The sequence below is a fragment of the Megalops cyprinoides genome, chromosome 7 (genome assembly GCF_013368585.1).
Source record: "Megalops cyprinoides isolate fMegCyp1 chromosome 7, fMegCyp1.pri, whole genome shotgun sequence".
NCBI classification, from domain to species: Eukaryota; Metazoa; Chordata; class Actinopteri; order Elopiformes; family Megalopidae; genus Megalops; species Megalops cyprinoides.
The window spans coordinates 21,377,376-21,403,312 of NC_050589.1; the positions used below are offsets into that span (position 1 = coordinate 21,377,376).

A 25,937-nucleotide genomic window follows, 5' to 3' on the forward strand; every position below is an offset into this window, starting at 1 on the left:
TGGAGGTGCAGGCTGCCTGACAGGCTGGCCTCTCCTATTAAATTCCAGAATTACGGAACAGGAAGTGCATCATGCCATAGAACAACAAGCTAACTGATTGTCTTGTCTGAGCCACCCATGCACAAACTTGTTGAGTCGCATTAGATAATCCACTGTGCCCTGCAAATGAGCACATGAATGTATCCTCCATCTTCTTGGCATTGAGTCAGGAAATTTGAGGAGGGATGAATAGGAAGGGATGGGCAGAGTGATTACCTCATGTGTTTGCCCAGCCTGTCCGTGACTCATCACAAGGGAAGCTGCCTTTCACCTGCGTTTTGAGAGCAAACGGAGCCACCTGTTGCCATTGCAAACAGTGACACAGAGTCGGGGATAAGCGCCAGTGAGTGTGTGGTGGAGGTTGCGGATGAGGTTGAGGCGGGGCATGTTGGCCCAGCCTGCCTGGGCACAGCGTGTCGGAATCCAGGCACATTAATGCGATCTGGAATGGTCTGGCAAGAAACGGAAACCCTGTATCATCATGACCGTGGCTCTCTCACATTCATGCTTGCTGAGTTCAGGCCGGGATCGATCCCTGGTCTCTCGTGTTCAGTAGCGATCATGGTGAGGGGTTGATTTCAGGAGGGGTTTCCTCACTGGCTCTGTGGAAGAGCACCTCGGCCCTGCTGTGGTTTCGCACAGGCTCTTTTGTGAGGGCTTGTGGAGCCCTCCTCAGGGACCTCAAACTCAATGTCAGATTTCAGGATTTTCATTTCAGTCAGACTCCAGGATTTCTCTGAAGTCCAGAAAGCTGCTGTTTTTCAACTGACAGCAGAGCAGAGCTGCCCTGCAAAGGGCAGTGTGGAGGGGAGCACAAGGGAGAAACAAGAGCAAGGAGGAGAAAGCTGAAAGACAAATCAAAACAGCAAGGAGGAGAAAGCTGAAAGACAAATCAAAACAGCAAGGAGGAAAAAGCTGAAAGACAAATCAAAACAGCAAGGAGGAAAAAGCTGGAGTAGAAACAGAAGAGAAAGGAGAAGGCAGGAGGAAAAACAGATGAGCGAGGAGGAGCAATATGGAGGAGAAATGGAAGAGCGAGGAACAGAAAGCCGGAGGAGAGGACCCTGAGGGTGCAGGGAGAGCCAGGCAGACCTTTGTGAAGGAGCTTTGAGGGTCGGCAGGAAAGCGAGTTGCTCTCGGCGGAGGAGGAATGCGCCACGGCCGCTGCTGACTCACCCTACCCTCGCTCTGCAGTCCGTTCACGTCCCGCGCTAATGGATCGGCATGATGATGCAATTTCTCTAAAGCGCATTAAAGAGACGGCCCCCTCTCGCCACCAGAAGAGTTCATAATTAAAAATGCCCGTAAATTTTTAGAGTTCGACAGACAGACAGAAACAGCTATATGCTCCTAAAGTGTTGCATTTCTCCTCTTTGCTGTCCCTGTATATTTGCAGCGTGTGGTTTGCCCTCGCTGTGGGGGCAGACCGCGGTCCTCACTCCCTCGAGCAGGGCCCAGCCCATGTCACACCGAGCTCGCCGGGGCTTTAGCATAATTTTAGCCCTGTGGAGCGGAGCCATGCACTGCATTAAAAGTGGTCCGGCGGTACATTTAATATTTACAATTCAACGGACTGCCACTGTAATGTAGTTACCCCTGTGCTGTAAAGAGCTTACTTGATAAGCCGGGCGGGGCTCACTGCGCACACCGAGCTACAGCGATGGCTGAGATGGTGATGCTGTGCAGGGCTGCATTACACCACAGGGTCCTGCGCTCCGTGGACCGGGCATCTGTGCGCCGGGCTGGATGCAGCTCGAGGCAGAGGTCGCTGGTAAGGCCTGATCTCAGACCAGATTTTTCGAAACTCGTACTGTTAGCAGCCAGACAGCATAGCTGGTCTGAGATCAGCGGTTACGGACAACTTCTGCCAACTGGAGTGGCAGCGCACAGAAGCCGGCACTGAGTGGGGCTGTAACCTGAGAGGGTATTCCCTTCCATCCCCTGTCTGCTCCTCTGTTTACCTCAGGGTCACCGCTGCACAGACGGGGGGGGGGGGGGGGGGGCTAAACGATAACTCATGCTGTTCTTCCCTCAGCAAACATGAGGTATGCAGCAGTTGGAAGGTTATTAAATGTGCGCATTTGAAAATATTTGTTGGAGTAGGGTTGGGTCCAGTGCTGTCTTTTTTTAGCCTGACTGCATTAAATTAATAGAGTGAGATTGATTTTTAGGGATGGTCAATAATTAGAAATACCCATTTTTTGGCCTTAAGACACCCTCTTATTGTTGTATTTTATTTTCATTTATTGCTAGCAAATTATCAGCTTCGCTGTCGGCTACACTACCAGCTCCATCTTAGATCAATACAGCACATTAAAAGTGAAAATGTGGCGCACAAGCGGGTATGCATGCACATGCACTCTCACACTCACACTCAAAAATACTCACACGCACACATTCACACACTCATACTCATACTCCACACAGACGAGGGAATAGGTAAGCAATTAATTAGAATCGGAGCTAGGAAAACATACTTGGTGTTGCTTCTCTTTGGCATATCTGAGGGAGAGCATTTCGTGGAAAGTGCTGATGCCAATCTAGAGGGTAGACCTCTCCTTCCCATGTTCCCTGTAGCAGACGCAAGCGCAGAGGCATGCCGGCACTGCATCAGTGTGCCTGTGAGATTTCTCATTTGGAGGTGTGATATTAATCAGAGGCAACAAGCTGCTGCTTTTTGCCTGTATTTTTAACACTTCTTTTATAAATAAGTAATGAAGCTTTTTTTCAGTGATTACCATGCCAGCTGGGCGTCTCTGTGCCAAGTCCCAGTGGTGGATCCACAGCTCTGTCTTTCTGTAGAGGAGCTGGTGAGAATCGACCGGGGAGAAAGAGAGAGAGAGGGGGGAGGAGAGAGAGCAACAGTGGGGTTTCTGTGGTCAATGCCAATAAAGCATTCTAACACTCAGTGTCAGCGTAATCTCTCTGCCCTCACTGCCCTCCCTGTCACATTAGTGTGTGTGCGTGTGTGTGTGTGTGTGTGTGTGTGTGTGTGTGTGTGCGCACGTGCGGGAAATGAGAGAGTGTGAGTGCACGTGTGTGCTTGTGTGTGTGTAAGTGAGTGGGTATATGCGCGATTGTGAGTGTGAGGGTGTCTGTGCGTACTTGTGAGTGTGTAAATGTGAGTCTGTCTGTGTGTGCGTAAGTGGGAGTGTTTTAGTGCATGTCAGTGTGCGTCTGTAAGCGTTTGTGAGGGTCGGAAAGCATGAGAGAGTAAGATCCCATCGTTGCTCTGGGCCTCTTCTCCCTCTGCTCTCCCTGTAATTGAATAATCAGATTGAGGCCTCATCCTCAGACACAGATAAAGGGTTTAGAGGTAATTACCGCAGTCGAGGCGGTCTCCCGGTCTCCGTGCGCTGCCTCTTGCTCTCCTGTTTATGGGGGATCTCTTCCTCCGGTTCACATAATCACTCCTCCGCCTTTCCTACTTTCCTCTCCGGAGCCGCAGTGCTCCGTGCGGACATTGCGCTGCCAGATTTTTTGCAAACAAGGAGGCAGAATAAGAGACAGGGTGAGAGAGAGAGAGAGAGAGAGAGAGAGAGAGAACACCGTCAGTCAGTGCGGCAGAGAATGGACTGGCATTAATAAGAGAAAAGAGGGGGAACGGAGAGAGGGAAGATCGCAGGGGGAAGGTGAAAATTGCTTTTGTCCTTGACACAAGGCATTTTCTGTGTGAGTTTCAGAGCCTGTTGAAGTGACAGGTGAATGAAAGGTGTGTGTGTGTGTGTGTGAGAGAGAGAGTGAGAGTGAGTGAGAGGGCAGCAGTGGTGATTGCTGTGAATAATAACTCAATTCCTGAGCTTGAGGCTGTAAATTGAATTGAAACTTTTGGCTGCCTGTGGTGGAGGACAGGGGAGGGGGCCGTCAAATGTTCCGTGTTTTTGCTGCTACACCTATGGAGGCTGCTGTGTTGTAGTGGTGCATAAGGTCACTAATGTGTGTATGCATGTGTGCGTGTGTACGCTCACAGGGTAAATGATGGGACTCATACTATCAGTTGATTGGACGGCTGTTTATGAGTCAGCTGTTTGTGAGCCCGTCCCACTGTCCCCGCCCCTTCCCCTGCTCCTGGTCAGGTCAGGGAAACATTAGAGAATACCATTCATTATTTTAATGGTGATGTTTTTGGCACAGTGGGCTATTAGTCAGTTAACTGAAGTGCAGCTTGGTTGCAGCCATGCTGATTGGATCATGTTGGATCAAGTTGTGTGTGTGCTATGTCCATTGTTCACACATACACACACACAGGCAGACATTAGTATGGCTAAGACAACAGCATGGTTGTTCGTCTCACTGAAGGATTCAAAAAGGTAACTAGGATGCCGTGCTTTGTAATGTATTTGTATTGCGTCATTCAACCTTTAACAGTGTACCATATAATGTTTTGTAATAGGTACAGTTAATGAGTAATATTTTTAAAGTAGTACAGTAATAGTAATGATTCACAACACTCATGGTAACATCAATAATAAATAATAGTAAAGTTTATTTTTCTTAATATGTTTGAATTAATTCATTCTGGCGTGATCTTAAGTCCTCTAATAATAATTATTAATATTATTGTAATAATTTATAAAATGATACAGAAATCACAAATCAAACATACTCAGGCATTTCTTGTGTCTCCTTTAGGTAGGTAGTACATAACACCAACAACAACAACAGTAATAAATAACAGTAAAATTTATTTTTTAGCATGTCTGAGTTCATTCATTCTGGCATGATCTGGTGTACTTACCCTGCCCTTTGACCATCAGTTGACTACCCTCCTGTGATGGTGTCTCAGGGGGCACCAAGACTTCATTAAACCTGACCCTGTGTGACCCTTCAAGGGCTCCCTGACACTTCTCGGCACAGTTTTACCTTAGTGTTATTATTTAACATGCATTTCTACAAGAGTGTAGTAATTCATTTTAAGTTCTGTGAAAAATTTCAGTAATTGTATAAAAATGAGCCACAGGGAAGATGTGTTGGACACATCAAGAAGACACCAAGTATGTCATTGGAGATGGTACGATGAGATTTCCCTCTCATGGAAAAAGATGTTATTTTTGTGCTCAGGATTAGGGTGTTCAAAAAGCGCTTAAGCCTCTTTTTTTCAACAGTAAGTGCTAAGGTCCACTTTCACACATGCATGGATGGTATTAGGCTAATATTTAGCTTGTGAGCTGAATCAAAACGTTGATTTGTATTGGAGAGGTGATTTCTTGGTGCTTGGGATTACAATACGCAATACACACACTGCATGATAGCCCTATCCGTGGGAAAGCAAGGGAAATGAACATCGTGCCATGCATTATCTTTGAAGTTACTTTTATATGGCTGATTGATTAAAACCTTGGTATGTCAAATAAAGTACTTTTCCTGAGTTGATGTTTTAAGACCACCTAGGTCCACCAGCTGCCTGGCACCACTTTCTGTGTGTCTGACTGAATGACCATCTGTCTACATCCAAATGGACGTCAATCTGACCGGATCAGCCTGTGTGTGATGGCATAGATGCGTAAAATAAGGGATGTATGCACATTACAGTGCAGATGGGGGAGGGGAGGGGTGGTGGGTGGGTGGGTGAGCGATTACTTCATAACATTAGTCACAGGATTGGAGGGAACTTGGTTCTTAGTACCCCCCCCCCCCCCCCACCCCCCCTCCACAGAGTAGCTTTTGTTGCATTCGTGTGCGGGGAAGTGACTGTGCTATCGATCACATACAGGGAGCCTGCAGGCCCACCGTGACGGATGCATTAGAGCCGGCACACGAGGTGCGGATTGATTCTGTCCCCAAGCGCTGACCCTGTGTCATCCTCAGCTTTATCGCATATGGCCGGGGTTCCGCTGAGGGATGGGCCTTGCTGATCCTGGATCAGTTCTGCTGAGGCTGCCCAGCACAGTTTGCATTCTGAGAGTCTAGGAAGGATTCCACTCGCATACATGCACACAGTCTCCACACATTCAAGCGGACACACACACACACACACACACACACACACCCACAAAGGCATGGAGAGAGCCACCAGCCCTCGGGGCTGTATTGTCAGCGAGTCTCCTAGGAAGACATTTCCTTTGGCAAGATAGAGAAAGTTGGGTTCACAATTAGCAATTCTGAGATGAAAGGACTCCTGCTGGCTTACAGGACAGAATATTGCACTCAGAATGTAAATTGTAGCTGGGCTTGGTTTTGCACTAGTGGTACTATAGTATTTCCAGGGATGCATTCGTCTGCCTCGGTTGTGCCATGTGGGGAAAAACAACAGCATATCGGTGTCCCTTCCCCAGGTCAGTAGCATGTAATTTCACCACAGCCAAGCATACGAGCACTGCATACAGATGGGGTGTAATGTCAGCCACACGTGAGGCAGGGCCAGGTTTACTACTGCGCCACGAGGGTATTGTCCTTAGCGAGCAGTAAAGCGTTAACTTCACCCGTGCCTCTGAGCAGTTTTTTTTTTTTTTGCTGTTCTCCTGTCTGCCAATAAATAATGGCCTGTGTTCTCTGTCCCCAGGGGAGAGGGGAAAGAGAGAGAGAGATGGAGAAAGGGGGCGGGGGGAGTCACTCTCAGATAGGACAACTGAGATGAGGGTTTGGATGTAGAGGGAGGGAGGGAGGGAGAGGGTTGGGGGGGTGGCAGGTGCAGCTGTAGAGCGGTGGGTACCACCAGGAATTGGCCATGCCCCTCTGCCCTGCTGTACTGGAGTAACTGGAAACCAGGGTTCGAGTTGAGGGCAAGGAAAGGGAGAGAGAGAGAGAGTGTATGTGAGAGGTGAGAGGATGGGAGTGAGAGAGAATTACAGTTGAATTGAGAAGGGGCGATAGCAAGGAGGCGAGAGCAGCGCGGCTCTCGGTGTCACGCTCGGGGAGAGACCGACAGGGAGAGCAGGAGAGAGGGGGCGGGAGAGATCACTCTCAGCGTTTCCATATCCGCCAGCAGGCAGCCCAGACAAAAGAGACGGAGGCAGGGCAGGGAGGGAGCGTGAGGAGAAACAAATAGCACTGTGCGAGGGAGTGGCAGAGAGAGAGAGAGGGAGAGAGGGAGAGGGAGAGAGAGACGGGACTGCATGGGTACAGAGTCGCATACTAAATAATATCGAGAGAACACAGGAGACAAAGGGGGGGGGAGATCAGAGCGAGAGAGACGGAGAGAGAACACTGACGGAGTGACAGGAGGGGAGAAACTTAAGGGCTGGGCAGGACGGAGAGAAAGAGGGGGAACAAAAAGAGGAGGAGATCGGAGATACGACAGAATAGGGAGGGAGGCCAGCAAGGGCGGACTGCAGATCGTATCTGTGTTTCTGCTGTCATTGTCGCGGCGGCAGGGGAGCTCCGGCAATCTGGGACCTGCTGTAGAGGAGCCGCTCGTTTTCCTTTCAGCCTTACCGTCCGGCCTCTGAGCATCCTATTGGAGAGAGCGTCTGCGCAGCCGTGTGTCAGCGTGTGCGTCCGTGCGCCTTGCTGTGCTTTTGCAGTCAGGGCCAGCGCCTGTATGCCTGCTCTGTGTCTGGCCTTCCTGACTCAGCAGCCAGGTTCTGACTGCGGCTGCACCGGGAAAACAAAGACAGAGAACAAGAGAGAGGGATAGAAAGAAAGAGAGAGAGAGGACAAGGGAGGGAAAGAGGTGCCGTTCCCTTCTCTCTTTGTCAGCGTGTTTCTGGTGTTTCACAGGAGTGCTACCTGCACAGAGGATTTGTGAGGGTACCAGAGGTGTTTAATCTCAGGAGCAGTTTATCTGATTCATAGTGGCAGAGAGAGAGAGAGAGAGAGAGAGGTCCAGAGAGACAGAAGTCTAGAGAAAGTGAGAAAGATGTGCTGGAATTGATTGAAGAGATATCGCAGACGTCTGGACAGAGGCGGTGACTTTGGGAGCTCAGAGCTCTCCACATCCACCTGACCTTTCAGTGGAATTCTCAAAAAGCTTTTTTTTTTTTTTTATTCAGAGGAGGAACAGAGGTGGGCTTCTGTTTTTTTTTTTCTCCTTCCTTTTCCTCCTGTGAATTGATTTGGGGACAGTGGCAGTCTCGCCCCACGGTGCACCTACCCCTGGGTCCCCCCGAGGGCCCAGGATGGCGGAGGGCGGGCGGGAGCCCCAGCGGCTCTCCCCTTTCCGCATGCTGAAAATCCTGGAGACCTGCCGGCCCCCTGGCAACCGCATTGGTGAGTCCCGCTCACTGGCCTCTTCCTCCTGTGGCCGGCTGAGCGACCAGAGCGTGTGGAGGAAGGGGGGTTCTGAAAGTTACAGGGCTCGCTAAACTGAAACTGAAAGCACACTTCCAAGATTATGTAATCCAAAGTACTAAATCCAGCTTTATTCAACTGGGTTGGATTTCATCACCATGGTTACGTTACTATTATTGAAGTTACTGGTGATCACAATTGCAACATAATTCAGTAGCTCATCATTTGATGAGCCTCTTTAAAACTCGGTTTTAGGAGAGAGGAACGCATCCTGTGGGATTGGGAGAGAGGCACTAGATGTGCTTTTGGATCTTGAATCTCATTGGTTATTTTGATTTGCCTGTCACTCTTTACTTCCGTGTCTGTAGCGTGTCTCCCCTTCACTCATAGTGTATGCCATCAATTGCCATTTCTGTCAGTCATTGTTAGTTTTGGTGCAGAAATGATTAAAACAGGCTTACAGAAAGCGCTTATACTTTTCTGGAGGAGGTGCAATCCAAAGAAAATATGAAATGAAATATGTATGTTCTGAAAACACTCCAGATACAAATGAACTCATGCTTTAAGAGCCTGTAATTGACTAAATGGGGGATCATCATTAGGATTCTGACAGTATTCATGTTTGATATTGAATCACATCATGGGAGATTTAAGAAGATGAGTCAGAATGTGTCTCTATATTGAGTGGGGTTAATTTTTACTGAAAAATTGCTGGAAAAGGGGGAAAGAAAAGCTCTCTCAGTCTGCCTGAAGAATCTTGTCCTCTTGGCCTTTTTACGTAATCAGTGACTGGGTCTCCTCTATGCAGTGGCAGGTCATGGAATATCACCAAGTGATTTACCATGGCTCAAGGTGTATGCATGTTTTTGAAATACCACCGTTCACTGAGTTTAACTGGGCTGTGTGTGGGTCAGAGGCTGTGGGTTTTGTATGCGTGTGTCTGTGTGTCATAAAACACCTCTGTTGACTTAGTAAACAGGCCTGTAGCCAGTGGCGGCTTGGGTATCTTTGCCCGCTGAACTGCAGGACTCCTGTTTCTGCCCCGGGTGGAATTGGGTTCCTGATAGATGGGTCGCGCAGGTGAGCATGTGCATGAACCATGTCCGACTCCCGCTGCAGCTCTGAACACGCCCACGTCATTGCGTGGGTCAGGGGACCTTCTTTGCGGCAGGACTCCAGAAGGGGACTATGCCGCAGGCGCAGCTAATGTCACCGGGAGCATTCTCTTTGTCCCTCCGTGTCCTTGAAAATCACAAGGAGGAACGTCATTGGCAGCAGAGATGCGAGATTAGATTTGCACACTGCCGTGATCACGTCTCCGGGTTCTGCCTGAGGATATGGCAGCGGTATGGATTGCAGGGGGGGAGGATCTTCGGATTGTTGCCGCGGCGTCTGTGTGGAGAGATCAGCTGTAGCCCTAGCGCTAAGGAGGAATGGCCTCCGCTCTCTCTGTAAGAGTGTCTGTCTCGGGCCTTGTGTGGCCAGACCATCTCGCGCACGGGCTCTCTCTCTCATGCTATCTCTCTTTCCCTTCCTCCCTCTCTCCCTCGCATGAGTTCTGCAGTGCCTGTTTGCTGGGAACCCTAACCATCATCACGTTGGTTTCCCACTGACTGGTGTACTGCTGTTAGCAGGACTGTTTAACGGCAGCAGTTCAGCTAGATGGAAAAGGGGCCATTTAACAGCATGAGAACTGTTTAATGGTAATAGGACTGTTTGACGGTAACTGTTTGATGGTAGGACTACTGTACATTGGTGGCAGGGCTATTTGATGGTAACAGGACGGTTTAATGGTAACAGTTCAGTTTGATGGTAACAGGGCAGTTTGAAGATAACAGGGCTGTTTGTTCCAAAAAGGATCCTATTATTGTTGTTCATGTTTTTTACCAACAGCTTTTCCTTAGTCTGCTAGCAGTGCCACTCTGGGTGTTTTTTTTTTTTTTTTAACTACATTTAGGCTGGGCGCTTTCTGCTTTACAAATATCAAGCCAGAAGAACAGACATTTTTAATATTTCTTTCATTTTTTATATCTACTGGACATTTATTTCATTTGAAAATATGTCCGTGCTTGTAGGGAAAAAGCTGCAGACCTGAAAAATAAAACAGTAGGTCTCTGTGTGAACGATATTTGAATAATTTAGTTATGTAATGACTATTGCCTCTGATAGCTTCTGCAAGAGGGATCTCAGCATGTGGAGTACGATTACTGACATCCGAACAAGGAACAAGACCTCAGGAGAACCTGAGACAAGCTATGGTTCCAACAATCCACCCTCCCCCCACCCCCCCACCATCACCAGTGTCCATCACATCCATCACAGACACGTTTAGAGGGGAAACCCCAGTAGCATGCTGGGTAGTATAGATCCGTTGACCTCATCATCTCACTGGCGGTGTGAGGGAGTTTTACGACCTGGTGTTGACCCCCCTGCAAGGTCGGTGGTACAGTCCATCACCCCCGCAGTGAATTTAACCATGCCTCCCTGTAAGGGTATGGGTGGGTGGTGGTGGTGGTGGTGGGGGGGGGGGTCTATGGCACAGAAAATCAGAGAGAATGTCTATGGACAAAGGTTGAAGCTCACTTGTTTCGATAATGTTCAGCAATCAAGAAAAAAAAAGAGTTATTATTCATTTTTAAATGATGAAATTACACGCCACACAAAGACCGGCGTTTCCTTGCAAAATCAGGTGAACCTGATTTGACTGATTCACCCTGTGAAGGGGATTTTCCTGTCTGTTTTTGGATTTGCTTTTTCTTGATTTAGCTTTCTTTTGTCTAAGTATTCATTTTAATAATGTTATGTGTAGATTCATTGACGTATTTACATGTAATATTAGAAAAGAATGCATGAAAACCTGATGATAGTTTCACTTAAAAAAAGTGAATTCAAGATAAGGTAAAAACAACAGAGCGTTGTCACATAAAGCCGTATTAGTAAAAGCAAACACTCTGATTATTATGAGGTTGGTATTTTCTTTATTTTAAGCTGTTGTGGAAGTAATACAGTACAATCAAGATGTAATAATCACTAGAGTCTATTGAGATTGATTGACTGTTAAGTGTACTAGCTCATATAACACAAAGATATACTGGTTTGAAACGCTGGTGCTGCATATGGCTTACAAGTATTAATAAGGTTAGAGCCATTAGTAAATTAGCTACAGCAATAAAACAATTTATTGTTATTTGGGTTTAGATTGTGAAAGATTCTGTTTCCAGCTGTTATTTACAGATATTCCACATAATGATGATCATGTTGTTGTTTTAATAATAATACCAACAACAACAATAATGGTAATACTAATTTGATCATCATTATGTGAGACATCTGTAAATAACAGCTGGCAGTAGAATGTTTGACAAGCTCATCACCATCAACCTCAATCATCTGATTATTTCAAGCATTCTGACAGTCCAATTGTGGTCGTTACAATTATCATTCAGAATTGACATGACAGCAGCCCCCCTCAGCTCATAAAAGGCCTGCACTGAAGGTAGGTGACATGGTTTAGTTGTGAGAGTTTTTTCCATGGTCTTTGACGCCTCCAGTAAAGGCCGCTTTGAGAGCATACTGAGAAGTGAGAGACTGGTGCTGAGAGGAGCTAGAGCATGCTGCATACCTATTTACAGTAGTTAAGGCTCTTACCGGACTAAATTTGGTGCTTTCATTGTAATTAAACTGTGATGTGCGGCTGTTTTTTTAAAGCTGATTTTACGGTTGTGATCATAAACGCCTAATGGCATTTTCACGTTTTGCGTCTGCAGTTCCATTGGCTTTCTCCAAAGCCTGGGTTTCATCGTGCCCTTTCAGTTCTAACTTATGAGAGAATGTAATTTGAATGAAAGAAATTAAATCTTGGAGCGGGCTCCCACAGATACGCCTATCCGGAATGCTAAATAAATGCTCAGCATTCAGTTCTGTGTCATTTGTACGAAAGCTGGTTTGACCGTGAGGGAGACCAGAGCAATTAATGGCCCCTCTCATTAAGTGTCCCTGGTGGAGACCATTAGCTAATGGCATTAAGACATATTATTAAACACATTGTGTCTGTGGCCTGTTTTAAACTGTCCCTGGTTGTCACTGACCCTGCACTGAGTATACTGTACATAACAAATGTGACACTCCTGCTGACAGGAGAGTGGAGGTCATGATTGATGTGAGCCTGTTTGTCACTGTATTGATGTGTGTTTGTGTGTGTGGTGTAGGAATTGTCCATGAAAACGTAAAGATGGGCTCGGATGGGGAGAGCGACCAGGCGTCCGGCACGTCCTCTGACGAGGTCCAGAGTCCTGTGCGGGTCCGCATGAGGAACAACAACCACCGGCGCATCTCTAACGAGGTACTGATCCGGGGTCAGCTGCCCGAAGCCCAGCCTACATTCACTGCAGCGTGCAGGCTGGCTGCATTCACTGCACCGTGCAGATTGGTTACATTCAATTACCTGTGCGCTGCTCACTTTCACTGCATTGTGTAATTTCACAGCACTGCAAACCGACTACATGGTGCAGCCTGCTTCTATTCACTGTGGTGTGTGTAGTAGGTACACACACGTGTGTTTGTGTATGTGTGTGTACGCATACATGTCTTTATGTGTGCGAACACGTGTTTTCATGTGTGCTTGTCTGTGTCCATAGGGGTATGTGTGTGTACATGTGTGCATCTGTCTTTCTGTATATGTATCTGTGTGTCTGCACTGTGCATGTGTCTCTGTGCCGCTGTATGTATGTAGTTGTGTGTGAGGTTTTGTTTCCGTACATACCGTGCATGTATGTGTGTGTGCGCATGCATGTGTGTATCTGTCTTGCTGTATATGTGTACATGTGCGTGTGTGCGTGCATGTGTGTGGCAGCTGCGATGTGGCGAACACAGCCGTGTTACAGGAAGTGCCTCTGGACACACAGCCGGCTGCAGCCTCCTCTCACCATGAGCCACTCAGGCTGAAACTGGATTAGCCCCCTAATCTAAATGCTGCTTGTCACAGCAGAGGGAGGGAGCGAGAGAAGGAAGGAGGGAGAGAAGGAGAGATGGAAAATTACCATTTCCTCTCAGCTAAGAGCGGAGCAGCCTCCCTGCCCCCCATCTTCCTCTCCTCCTCTTGCAAATCTCCTCCTCCTCTCTCTCTCCCCCCTCCCTCTCTTGTTCCCCCTTGTGCCTGATAGCGGTGTTTGGCATGCCCGGCGCCTGCCTGGCTCTGAGTGGCTGCTCTTGGTGCTTTGTGGTGGTGGTGCGGGGTGCAGTGTGGGGAGTGTGTGAGCTGCTGTGGGTCTTATGGCTCAGCAGAAGGATGAAGGTGCTGCTGGAAGTGCCCTGCACTGTGAGTACTGTGGGCAGGCCAGGGAAGGGCATAGCTGTTACCTTTGTGGATGTGTGTGCACATGCATGCTGTGCGTTTGGGTGTGCGCATGTGTATTGATTTACGTGTATAGGCCTGTACTGGTACGTTGCGCATCTGTGCATGAGCGTTTGTGTGTGTGTGTATGTATATATGTGCACTCATGCGCATGTGCGTGCGTGTGCTTGTGTGTGTGTGCGTGCATTAACATGCTCTTTGTATGTGCGCACGCAGTGACATTGCCTGGAGAAGTGGGGGACCTGTCCTTGTTTTGATATTTCAGTTTTAATTTCTTTTGATCATTATTTTCTGATAGTTTTTAAAATTTGCTTATACATTCTGCCTCTGACACACAACCACTCATACTTGGCCACACATGCAGTCTCTTTCACACCCCCAGCCCACACACACAAACACAAAACACATTCACACAGAATGAGCAGCATAAAGAAAGGGGAATTTAAGTTCTGGGGAATTGCTGCGTCTAGTCCAGACTGTTCCCACATGACAACAGGACTTGATTGGCAGCCTGCCTATGGCTGGGCCCATGTGAAAAGTAGGTGGGAGGGGTTGCTCTTAGCAACTGTGTTGCATGCTAGGAGATCTAGTAGAGTACAATACAATATAGGCAGAGCCACATTGATAACTATGAACTATTACAGTTGATTCTTTTTTGCAGTCACACCAGAGAACATTTTCACAATAAGTTCCTTTCACATACTCCGTCTGCGTTGGTTTAAACAAAACAAAATTTTGTCCTCAGGTTGCTGTTTTCAAAACGCTCTGAATTTGATTATTGCTCAGGGGCATTCCTACGGTGATCAGTTTGGTTTGATCACCTCGATTCATCTGAACTTCAGGAGTTTACATGTTTTTGTACATTTTTAGTGTGACCAGGGCGTGAGTAAGTCCATGAGAAATGTGTTCAGACAGCGTGGTAATGTTGTCTTTTCCCTGGAGGTACTCATTTACCTGTTTCTTCGGTACTGTGTGTGCTTTATAGCCAAAACGAATACGAAAATGAAAGAAACAAGCCCATACATGTCCGTGCTCTTATCCTGTATGTCCTTCTTTCTGAATGTTGAAAGGGGTACTGTACTGTACCATGGTGAACTGCAGTAGAATGCCCAGGTTCCACCACATGCTGCTGCATACCTGTTCTCTTGATGTCCTCTCTCTGCCAGCTGGCTTCTTTGCCAGAGATTACTCAGAAACGAACAGAATCCTGCCGCTGAATTATTGGCTGCTGTGTAACTTCACACATACACTTGCCTTCTGTCTGTGGTATCCCCTGGCAGCTTCCTTCCCATTTCAGGTTTTAAAAAAAAAATGATTTTGAGATTCCCAAGTCGACATGTAAGCCGCTCCAGGCTTACGAACTGCATGGGCCTGCTCTTGCCTGGCGTCTGGCCCTGGTGAAGCCAGAACTTCCTGTGCCCCAGGTCCTGCCCATGATTCGGAGTGATCAAAACCCTCTTGAGCTGTCAGTCAGCTATGTCCCTCTCCGTTCAAACAGTGACAGCCTTTTACTGCTTTGAGAGAAATTTAGCTGTAAACCACCCATTAAATTTTATCAATAACAATGTTTTTAATGTGATAGTCTTGCGAGATGGATTAGGTGTCTGTCTTCAGAGAATGCCATGAAGGGCTTGACGGGTTAGCGCTGTTGTACAGGTACATAATTATTTATGACAAATAAATTCTTCGTCAAGTGGGACATGAAACTGAAAGGGAGATGGAGCTGTTTTGGACAACACTCACTTATTGTGAATGAAATGGAGGCACATAAAAAGATCAATTTGGGCGTTTTAGTTCTCATATTCTGATGAAGCATTAGTCATTCTTTGCCTCTGCTTCAGTGTAATTCAGAGAGCTCATTCATAAGGAAATTTACCCCTCTCATGGATATAATAGCTTCCTCCTCTCTCCTCCCCCACTCTCTCTTTCCTCCTCCATATTTCCATCTCTCCCTTGGTTTAGCTGTAACACTTTCTGTTTGTGCTTTTCTCAGGACATCAACAAGCGCCTCTCCCTACCGGCAGACATCCGCCTGCCCGAGGGCTACCTGGAGAAGTTTGCCATGAACAGCCCTCCCTTTGACAAGCCCATGAGCCGGCGACTGCGGCGTGCCTCGCTGGTGAGTCGGAGATCACGCTTTCAGAATCCATTACAGTGGAACCAACAGGCCCCTTGGGTCTCACTGCTTCCCAGGAACAGCCAGTCAGTGTCCTGGAAAGGTCCACTTTTTTGTCAACCCCTTGTTGACATGCTGTCACCACAGGACACATGACAGTCATATGGAGATTTCTGGCATTCCATTACTAACCTGAAAATGCAATGACACACATTTTAAACATAATTCATTTAGGCCATTAGATTCAAACTCAGAACCTTCCTGTAACCAGCTGGGGATTCAAGGTTTTCCAGGACACCGTTCACAGCAATGCACTGCAAGATTTGTTTTGGTCCTTTTACTCATGAGAACTTTCTGCACAGCATCTACCTAAGCTGTGATGTGCTTATGAACATTCTCACTTACCTTGCTTGGGTGGTACTTAGCCTCATATTTTAGTGTTCAGAAGAAAATGAGAAAACAATTTTTTTTTCAGTCAATACAAGGATTTAGGACCCAAGAGTTACTGAGCTGTGAATGAAAGGGTGAGAGGAGCAAAGCTAGGCTAGGCAACAAAAGAAAAAGAAAAGGTTTTGAGATAAGAGCATCAAATGTTGGCAAACTGTTTCATCATCTTATAATGTCCCTTATACTCTCAAGTGCCAGGCACACAGTGTCTCTGTCTGTTGGCAAGTTGGAGAACTTACGCTGGTCTGAGCAGAATAAGGTAACCTGCTAATTAGGGAGCCAGTGCAAGTTTTTCAGATGGACATGTGGAGAATGGACATCATATGGATATGACAGAGAGATGTGACTATGCACAAAGTAGCCACTTTTCCTAAGCTTTTAGCCTCACTGCTGAGGAACTGCTTGACATTCAGTTAGGGACTGTGGGCAAAGCTATGGCCAGCCGACCTTTGGCACTGCCCTCTCTTTCTGGACCTCTCTCGCTCGCTTACTGTCTCTTCCTCTGGTGTGCTTTGGGATCTGGCGCTCTCTCTTGCCCCCTGCCTCCCCATCCATATGCTCCTGCTGGCGCCCGGTTGCTATAGTGCCACTCTGATGTCAGGCGTCCCTGCCCCTCTGCGCCCCCTCCCACTCCCAGAAGTGTCAGAATCTGAGGAGAGTGAAGGCATTTTGCTCCTCCAAGTGACAGAAGGCAGCCCTTCAAATGGAGCTGGGCAGCCCCCAGCTGCACCTGTGCGTGTGGGCAGCCATGGCAGGCAGGGGTGGGATTCCCTTAGTGTCACTGCGCCTGCACTCTGGCGTGGAATTTGTAAAATACACAATATACATTTTTTTATTCTAGAGCCAATCAACTTAGGCCAAGAATATTGGCCTGTCCTCTTTCCAAAATAGGATTTTGCCTGGAAATATGGCAGTTGGCTGGTGCCCTTTTGTTAATATTTCCTTATAATATTGTTGCTGGTTTTGAATGGATATGTTTACATATATGCACCTGTATGTGGAAGCGTATTTCTGTGTTTGCTTTTATGACTCTGAGAGTCATAGCAATACCTCAGGAAGTGTGTTCTGGGACTGTCAGTGAGTATGGCAGAGCCTTCCACACAACAGAACAAATGTCTTACAGAGGCTCTTGCATCATTAGCCAGACTGTGGGCTTTTTGAGGGAAGGGGGATGTAGAGGTACAGGACAGATCGCCTGCCTGACTCCTTACGCAGTGAGATTTCCTCAGCAGTACCCCTCTTTGAGTGAACTCAGCTGCTCATTTTTTTTGCTTTCATTTTTTGAGCCTCAGGGCTTGGGGGGTGCTTATGCAGAAGGCGTTGGGGGAGGGGATAACACTTCATGAATATACAGCAGCTTGGCCCTGCAACATGGCAGCAGAGCAGGAAGGCTGTATCCTCTCCCCCCTCCTCCTCCCTCTGTCTCCACATGGCTCCCGTCTCCTGTTGGCTCTGAGGTGGACCAGCGCCCTGCTCCCTGCGTTTGAAGTGATTTAATGATGCTGCTCCTCCTGTATTGCCAAGAGTTGGGGAAAAAAACATGAAAGAGAGAGCCTTTGAAGAGAAGCGTGACATTTTTTGCAAAGGGGGATGATACGTGTGTGTGTGTGTGTGTGTGTGTGTGTGTGTGTGTTTGTGTGTGTGTGTGTGTGTGTGTGTGTGTGTGGGGCTGTTGTATTTGCCATCACAATAAGTGCGCAATGAGAAGGTGGTGTTGTAAGTGTGGTGATGTAAGTGGCATCTATAATTCAGTGTAGGTGTCATTCGGCAGGGTGTGTGTCTGGCAGCTGGAATTACAGACTGACACTTCGGAGAGATTGAGGCCTGCTGAAGTAATGAACAGGGAGGGAGAGGGATGGAGGGATGGGATGGGGAGGGAGAGAAGAAGAAATTAAGAGATTCAGTGTTGGGTTTGGATTTGGCAGACAGAGTGTGATAGGGAGAGAGAGCTTGCAAGGTGGAAGAGTATTGCTATCAGGGCTAGAGCAATCAATTGTAGTGCTAATTTGTTCAATATTACTTCACTGTAAATCAAAGGGGCATACTACACCAACCTGACAGACAGAAAAATATTTAAATGTAGGGTTTTAAATATTAGCAGCTTCTCAGAATTAGTAGCTTCTCTGCCCCAACTATGTCCACACGTGTTGTTCTGGAGTGCCAACAAGTTCTATTTTTGACAGATGCGACCCACCAAACTTCCTTGATTAACAGCACAACCAAGTCCATGTTTAACCTCACTGGTTACTTTGTCTCTCCTGTAGTTACAGCACATTGTTCATGGTTAACTGAGCTGTTACTCTGGTTATTGATACACTAGCCTAAACATGTGTGAAGTGGAGAAGCGTCCTCTGATATATGAATTTTGCAGAAAAAGACAAATACTGTTAAAGAACTACATTTAAAGAAATATCCAAGTCTTAAAATCTGATCTTACATTGTTTATGGGATTGGAACATAGATGGAGCCTCTAAGTTTAAATGACAAGTCCTGTCAATCACAGGGTTATCACCCTAGTCAGCATTTCTGTCAAACGTCTGGGGTTGCTGGTATGGGATAGGGAAGATGGTACGAGGCATGAAAAGAGACATATCTGACAGACGTATGACATGGTCTTAGTAGGTTGTTATCAGAATATAAATAATAGTATGATTGTTTTATTCGCACTGCTCAATAATAATTGCTATTAATTGATAATACTTGCTATTGCTCTTTTGTTGCTGTTAATAACAATAGCATTGTTACTGTTCCTTAACCGTGGTTACCAGATTCATATCATGAATGAAGTGTGGTGGCATCTCTGTTGAATAGAGATAATTAGCCAGTGGAGCCTTCATTTGCAAGTGGAGAGTTCCTGTTTACCCATTTGTTTGCCATGATTCATTACAAAAATAACAATAACATAAAGGCATACTTTTAAGTCAAGGCAAAGGTTCATGCTGGAGCATTCAAGGTTGGGTTCTGTGTAGCTAAATAAAGCTGAAGGTGTGTGGCTGGAAGGAAAGGATAGCTACCTAGTTTGTGCAGATGGCCAGTGCTAAGATTATCAGTTGTAGAACACAGCCATTGGTGATGGGGGCAGCTGCCACAAATTGCATGGTTAAATTGGCTAGCTAGGTACAGTGCACACACTCCTCAGAAATAATGTTATGGTAGTGTCATAAATTTGCATTATAAACAAAGCAAGCATTACTTTCAAGATACAGGGCATGGCAGGCAGTAGCATATCATGAATATTGACAAGGCGTGATAGCATGTCATTTGTGTGTTGTGATAGTCATGAGGTTTATTGGGGCTGCAGGCCAACATCAATTAATTTGAAAGGAGTGAAATCTTATCATGTAGACACATCTTCTCATTCACAGCCACAACTCACTGGTTTTGCTCTTATGCCATTGTACTGATTTGTACAAAGAACACTTTTTCACGTAATTTTAAACATCTCAGAATGGTGAAAATTCTTTTGCCATCTACGATTTTCAAGGTCTGACAACTGTTGGAATATAAGAATTCTAATAATTTAAATTAATGTAGTTTGTTCAAATATAGTAGCTAGAATAACTATAATACCTCTCGTTCGTGTAGAGAGTGAGAGAGTAGAGGGAAGGGGGTAGCAGGTGAAAAGAGAGAGAGATGGAGGCATGTTGCCTGGAGAGACGTAGTTGGTATTTAGCTTTCAGGATGAGCTTGAGAGTGATGTGAGGAGTGTGGGAGCTGTGACATTTGACAGAGCAGAGGATGCGAGGGAAGCCGAGACCGAGCTGTTAGAGGCAGAGGCAGTCAGGCGTACGAGGTGCGGGATGAGGTCCACCGTCTCGTCACCCCTTAAAGACACCCTCTTGTCACCCCTTAAAGATTTCTAAGAAGACTTTTGCACAGATTTTCCAGTAGATTCGTGTAGGGCATTTGACAACCCATACACTGCTAACATGTTGTAATTTATTTGAAATGTTTTTGACAGAAGGCATAAAGTTCTGTCATAGGAACAGCCAGATACGTCCGGCTGATTCTGCTCTTGGCCACTCCACATGGATGAGATATACATTTGCAATGGTGATGCAACTCCATGTTGCACCATCCCTGGCAAATAACAACTGGCAGTTGAAACAGTATCCTCTGCTGAATGAAGATGAAATTAACGAAGGGGAGTCTTTTCTCTGATTCCTATCTCTACATTGCTATCAATTATTCACTGCGTTGTCTGATAACGAGATTCACTTACTGCTAAGTGAATAAATAATGGGTACTTTATTATATTAAACTACATTACATAACGGTTGCTTACCTGCATTTTCTTCCATTACTTGACAGACTACAATGATTAAAACTGTCAGCATTCGGTGAAGCGTATTTAAAAGTCAACATGCCAGCCTGCACTCAGTTATAACCCCTGAAGTTGCTTTTTCTGCCAAATAAATGGGGAGATTGGCATGGAATTCCAGGTACAGACGCATTTTTAACACATCCCTATTCCAACCCTTGTTTTGTGAAAAGAGATTAAACTGATCCAGGGTCAGTGTTGTGTACTGTATGTCAGTATTGGCGTAAATCTGCAGTAATGATGCTGTTGTGGTGTCTGTCGTTTACGTTGTCGTGTACTCCTTAATGAGTACTGCCTTGATGCCACATCTGCACCCATGACCTTCATGTTGCCTCCAGCTGCAGCCTGGTCTTTCTACCCACATAGGGACTTTGTCCTGGGAGGTCAGTTGTGCTGTTCTCCTGCTGAATGGATTTGCAGTGCAGGCAGTGCTAAACACACACACACACACACACACACACACACACACACACACACACACACACACACACACATACACAGGTGTACATTTCCCAGAACTCCCCACACTGTCTGCTTGCGTCACCGTCAAATTAAAAAAGCAAAATTTCTTTTTTTTTTTTTTTCTCACTCCCCAACTAGAGTTGACCCAGTTCTGCTTTTCAAGCCAGTGATGCGTTCAGAATCAAATAAACCTATTAAAATTACTCGCCGTCCCTGGGTGCATATACATGTGTCCGTTTATGCATGTCTGAAACTGCAGGAAGATTTGAAAAATTGATCTCTCACATTTTGCTATTTATACTGAGAAGGGGTAGGGGCTGTGGACGCCCGCTTGTCCGCAGACGCGTGTGTGTTTCCGAGCGGCTTCCTCGTGACGGGCTTGATGTGAGCGGAAGCGAAGGGGGATTCCGCGACACGTCCTGCCCCCTTCCCTCTCCGTTTGCCAGCCCCTGTAAAAACACGAGAGGCTGCACATGTATTTTTGTGTTTGCGGCGCCCGGGGGAGGTGACGCCATGGGTCTGCTCGCTCCTGACTTGTTCCACATGAGCGGCGGCCCCCGAAAATATGCCTGCCTGAGCCTGACAGACCCTGTCACCAAAACGGACAGGAGAGCAGCAGGGGGAGGGGCGTCCCGCTCCAGGCAAGGGTAGCCTGTGCCTCCGTCGAGCGCACGCTGTGAAGGGAGAATGGGAGGCCTGGACACTCCAGGCACTCAGGCTGTGTGGAGGCCACATGGTAACCCCACAAACCAATGGGTGCCGCTCTCTATCAGGGCACCTAGCTCTTTTCCCAGCATGCCTCTTGTTTTTTTTTTTGTTTGTTTCTTTTTTAAAGCTTAAAGTGGCTTTGTTTGGAAACCAGACAGATCTGCTTCATCTGAGTTTGCGACTAATAGGTAAACAAAGATAGGGATAACAAGAAGGGAGGCGGAAAACGGTACTGGCACCAAAGAGAATTGGCTTGCTTTGACTTGTTTACCTTTATACATGCATGTACAGTATGTGTGTGTGGGAACTCAAGGTCTTTGTATTGCAATGGCTCACGGACATGCCTTTAAACGAATCACATGCTTCATTAGCCATCTTGGTCACTGGAGACATGTGTGGCTCATGCTTATTAATGTCACTATGCTGACAGATATTCGTGCTTATGCTCCTGGGTATTTGGGGGGGCGCTTTGTGTTTTTTGTCCGTCTGCATGTACAGATTTTCACCGTTTCCTCTCTCTGCCTGTCCTTCTGTCTTTGAAATAAAATTGTTAGGCCTCTTTGACCTGAATGCTGCCCATTATAATCTATGTGTTTGGCTCCGGTGTCTGTTACACCATTGCACAATTGTCTGTTACACAAGTATGCCCATATTTAGATCCATGATATTTATGGCTAACTGGCCAGTTAATATTTCAGTTAATTATTTGTTCATGGCTGTCACACATACGTAGAATATGACCGTTGAAATCACCTCTGTCAAAAACTGCAAGCAATAGAACAGTTAGAATGATAAACTTAAAGCAAATAACACACACAAAAAGTATATTTTGTTATTCCTGTCGATTGCCAATTGCCATTGCTTGTTCTACAATCAAAATACCTTGAATGCATGCAAGCGCTGCATTTTAAAAGTCTGTTTTGTTGCTGGTTATTGATGTTTGTTAACAGTTAAATTAAAGAATGCTGCTTTCAGGAAGAACAAAACGTGGTGCTGCAGATTTCACGACCGATCCATGGCGCTTTTGTGTGTTCGCCTCACACGTGTGCCACACTGCCTCCTAGTGGTCAGAAGCTACCGGACTAATACGGAGGGGACTGATGGCAGGAGGGCTTAGAAATCATGGTGGGGGAGTCCGTTCATAAATAAAAATGAGGGCCTCATCTCCGCGGCGCCCCCCACCTTGTGAATGTGATTTCGTATTAGCCTCCTTTTCGCCGCTCCAGTGAGCCGAGCTCCGCCGAGCCCTCGGGTCACGCTCCAGATGTTCCAGAACACATTACTCTGATTCCGCTGTCTCACTTCACGCACTGTCACAGGTCGCTCTCCTGTCCCGGACGGACCGTTTTGTCTTTGTCTCTCCCCGGAGCCATCCGCGCTTTCCGCCGGAAATGTGGGCTCGTCCTCGTGGCCAGCGCTGTCCTCGAAAACCTGCGGTGGTCACCGCATCACCTCTGTGTGCATGCCGTCCTGTTTAAAATAAGCATGGATTTTAGTTAGCGTGGAGAGGGCTGTTGCTTCAAATTTTATTCTCATTACAAACGGAGGTGAATCAGCATTCATTGCACTACAAGCCACCCGTTTTAGATTCTGCGTTTTAGAGGCCGCTTGCAGGACTGAATACTCTTTTCATTTCCTTTTCAGTCTGAGATTGGCTTTGGCAAGCTGGAGACGTACATCAAGCTGGACAAACTTGGGGAGGTAAGAGGATTGTATCCATCCAGTCACATCAAAGACCAAAGTGATCATTCAAAGAGTCAGAACTAAGGTTCCACGCTAAGAATCATAGCTGAGGGAGCACCATGGACAGTAACATTTCAACGAGTCAGCGCTAAAGTTCCATGCCAAGAGCGAGAGCCATGGTAGCATAATGGACAATAACCTTTCACAGAGTCAGAGCTAAGGTAGCACCATGGACAGTAACTTTTCAGAGTCAAAGCTAATGTGGCACCATGGACAGTAACCTATCACAGAGTCAGAGCTAAAGTAGCACCATGGATAGTAACCTTTCAATTTACAATTTACAGTTTGGCACCGCTTTTAAACCAAAGCAACTTACAATTAGTGCATCAATCAGGTTTAGCAGTCAGAACCAAGATAGCAACACAGACAGTACCCTAACCACCCCACCCGCTCAAAGACCTAGTACCATGGACACAGAAGCAAGACCCCCCTGTCAAATATAGAAGGAAGGTCTAACCTGGCAGGAAGCATGCAGTGTACACAAGGGGAGTGCTCAAAGGGAAAGTAATCCATCAGCTGATCTGGGACAGCAGCCCGGAGTGTGGCAGGTTCTCCCTGTTCTGAGAAGCAGAGAGGAGATTGAGCGGTTTGTGATGCTGTGGTCCTAATCTGCCCACTAGCTGACGCTGCACATCTATCCGAGCGTGAGGGCTAAATCAGTCCTGCGCGGGCCTACCGACTTCCTCAGTGTCTCAGCTCCATTGACCCGCTTCAACAAGCCGCTGTGCCCATTATAGTGAAGCTGTGCTGAAGTGTTTAAGCAATACTGACAACTCTTTACAAACCAATTATAAGGAAACTACAAACCACGGTAAACAGCTACGGAGTTCTGCATCTCACCCTCCATCGTCTCTCTCTCTCTCTCTCTCTGTCCCATTCTCTCTCTCTCTCTCTTTCCATCTCAACCTGTCATCCTTTTTCGTGTTCATCGTGTTCCCCTTCATCCCTTCATCCTCTCTTTCCTCACTCTGGCCCCAGGGGACCTACGCCACGGTGTTTAAGGGTCGCAGTAAACTGACGGATAACCTGGTGGCCCTGAAAGAGATCCGGCTGGAACACGAGGAGGGAGCACCCTGCACCGCCATCCGAGAGGGTAACGCCCCCTAGCACTCACAATCAGCCAATCAGCAGCAGAGACCCACTGCCACTGTCCACTGTTTGTGTTCCATTGAGGGTCGGTGTGAATTCTGAAGTTCAGTAATGCAGTAGAACACTTTTGCCTGAAACAACATTTCGGCATGTTTGGCATTACTGCTGCTGCTGTTTAGTGGAAGTGTCGTAGATTTTTTTTTTTATCTTCGTTGAGTGTTTATAGCTCTGTTTTTTTTCCAGTGTCACTCCTGAAGGACCTGAAGCATGCCAACATTGTCACTCTTCATGACATCATCCACACAGACAAGTGCCTAACGCTTGTGTTTGAGTATCTGGTGAGTGTCTGTCTGTCCGTCAATGTCAGTGTCTCTATTGCTGGCCATGTGTGAAGACCCTAAACACAGTTCTCTCTCTCTGTTCCAGGAGAGGGACCTGAAGCAGTACATGGATGACTGTGGCAGCATCATGAGCGTGCATAACGTCAAGGTGAGTGTGAGATATGTGTCTATACAGGTGAGTGTGAGAGCAGTGTGTCTGTACAGGTGATTGTGAGATGTGTATCTGTACAGGTGAGTGTGAGAGCACTGTGTGTCTGTACAGGTGAGTGAGAGATTTGTCTCCTCGCAGATAAGTGTGTGATTTTGTTTTGTATGTATCAGGTGTGATTGATTTCTTGGAAAACAGAGGGACATCCTTTCTGTTATTTACAGTGTCCCTCTTTCCCATCTCTTTTCCTCCCTCTCTCCCACCGTCTCTTTTCCGTGTGCTGCAGATCTTCCTGTTCCAGCTGCTGCGGGGCCTCTCCTACTGCCACAGGAGGAAGGTGCTGCACAGAGACCTGAAACCCCAGAACCTGCTGATCAACGACAAGGGGGAGCTGAAACTGGCTGACTTCGGTGAGACACACATGCCGATGCACACGGGATACACACAGATTCTGTAGTGGTACAGTAATTTGTTGTGAGTTACTCTGTCATATCTAATGTAGTGTTCCTGTAATCCCTCACGGAAGCTGCGTGGGGTTTGAGTGTTTCTAGAATGAAAGTAGCTACCATGTTTGGTAAAGGACTATTTGCCCCGAGAGGTCAGCCCCAGTTTTCATCAGTTCTACCTGTACTCTCAGTGGTAGTAACCCATTTTAGTAAATTCATATGAAAATGTGACACAATCGCACAGAAAACGCTTGCATGTGTGATTATGAACATCAGAAATCTGCACTTTATCCTCTCATGTAACCTTTTCTTTTAACACCCAGGTCTGGCGCGGGCCAAGTCAGTTCCCACTAAGACATACTCTAATGAGGTGGTGACGCTGTGGTACCGTCCCCCTGATGTACTTCTAGGGTCTACAGAGTACTCCACACCCATCGATATGTGGTGAGACGCATACCCATTAAGATATACTATAACACACATGCACATATGACGTTGTGCGACATCTTTTAAAGCCAGGGAAGCTTCTGTTATATGCAAGCAAGTGCAACTATT

At 46.7% G+C, this 25,937-nt stretch overlaps 1 protein-coding gene across 9 annotated transcripts in view; it reads left to right on the top strand.

Moving 5' to 3' along the window:
- The window catches only part of LOC118780464 (cyclin-dependent kinase 17-like), a 45,770-nt gene that overhangs the window by 13,797 nt on the left and 6,036 nt on the right, over positions 1–25,937 (top strand). For 7 of the 9 annotated variants that reach the window (XM_036532948.1, XM_036532949.1, XM_036532951.1 and 4 more), the window contains 8 exons: positions 12,417–12,550; positions 15,555–15,680; positions 23,260–23,316; positions 24,337–24,451; positions 24,691–24,785; positions 24,874–24,936; positions 25,223–25,346; positions 25,706–25,826. In XM_036532948.1, the coding sequence (XP_036388841.1) occupies positions 12,417–12,550; positions 15,555–15,680; positions 23,260–23,316; positions 24,337–24,451; positions 24,691–24,785; positions 24,874–24,936; positions 25,223–25,346; positions 25,706–25,826 (835 nt within the window). Of the gene's footprint in view, positions 1–3,621; positions 3,672–7,870; positions 8,188–12,416; positions 12,551–15,554; positions 15,681–23,259; positions 23,317–24,336; positions 24,452–24,690; positions 24,786–24,873; positions 24,937–25,222; positions 25,347–25,705; positions 25,827–25,937 lie in introns of those variants that run through there. The other 2 variants (XM_036532957.1, XM_036532955.1) reach the window with 2 other exon arrangements.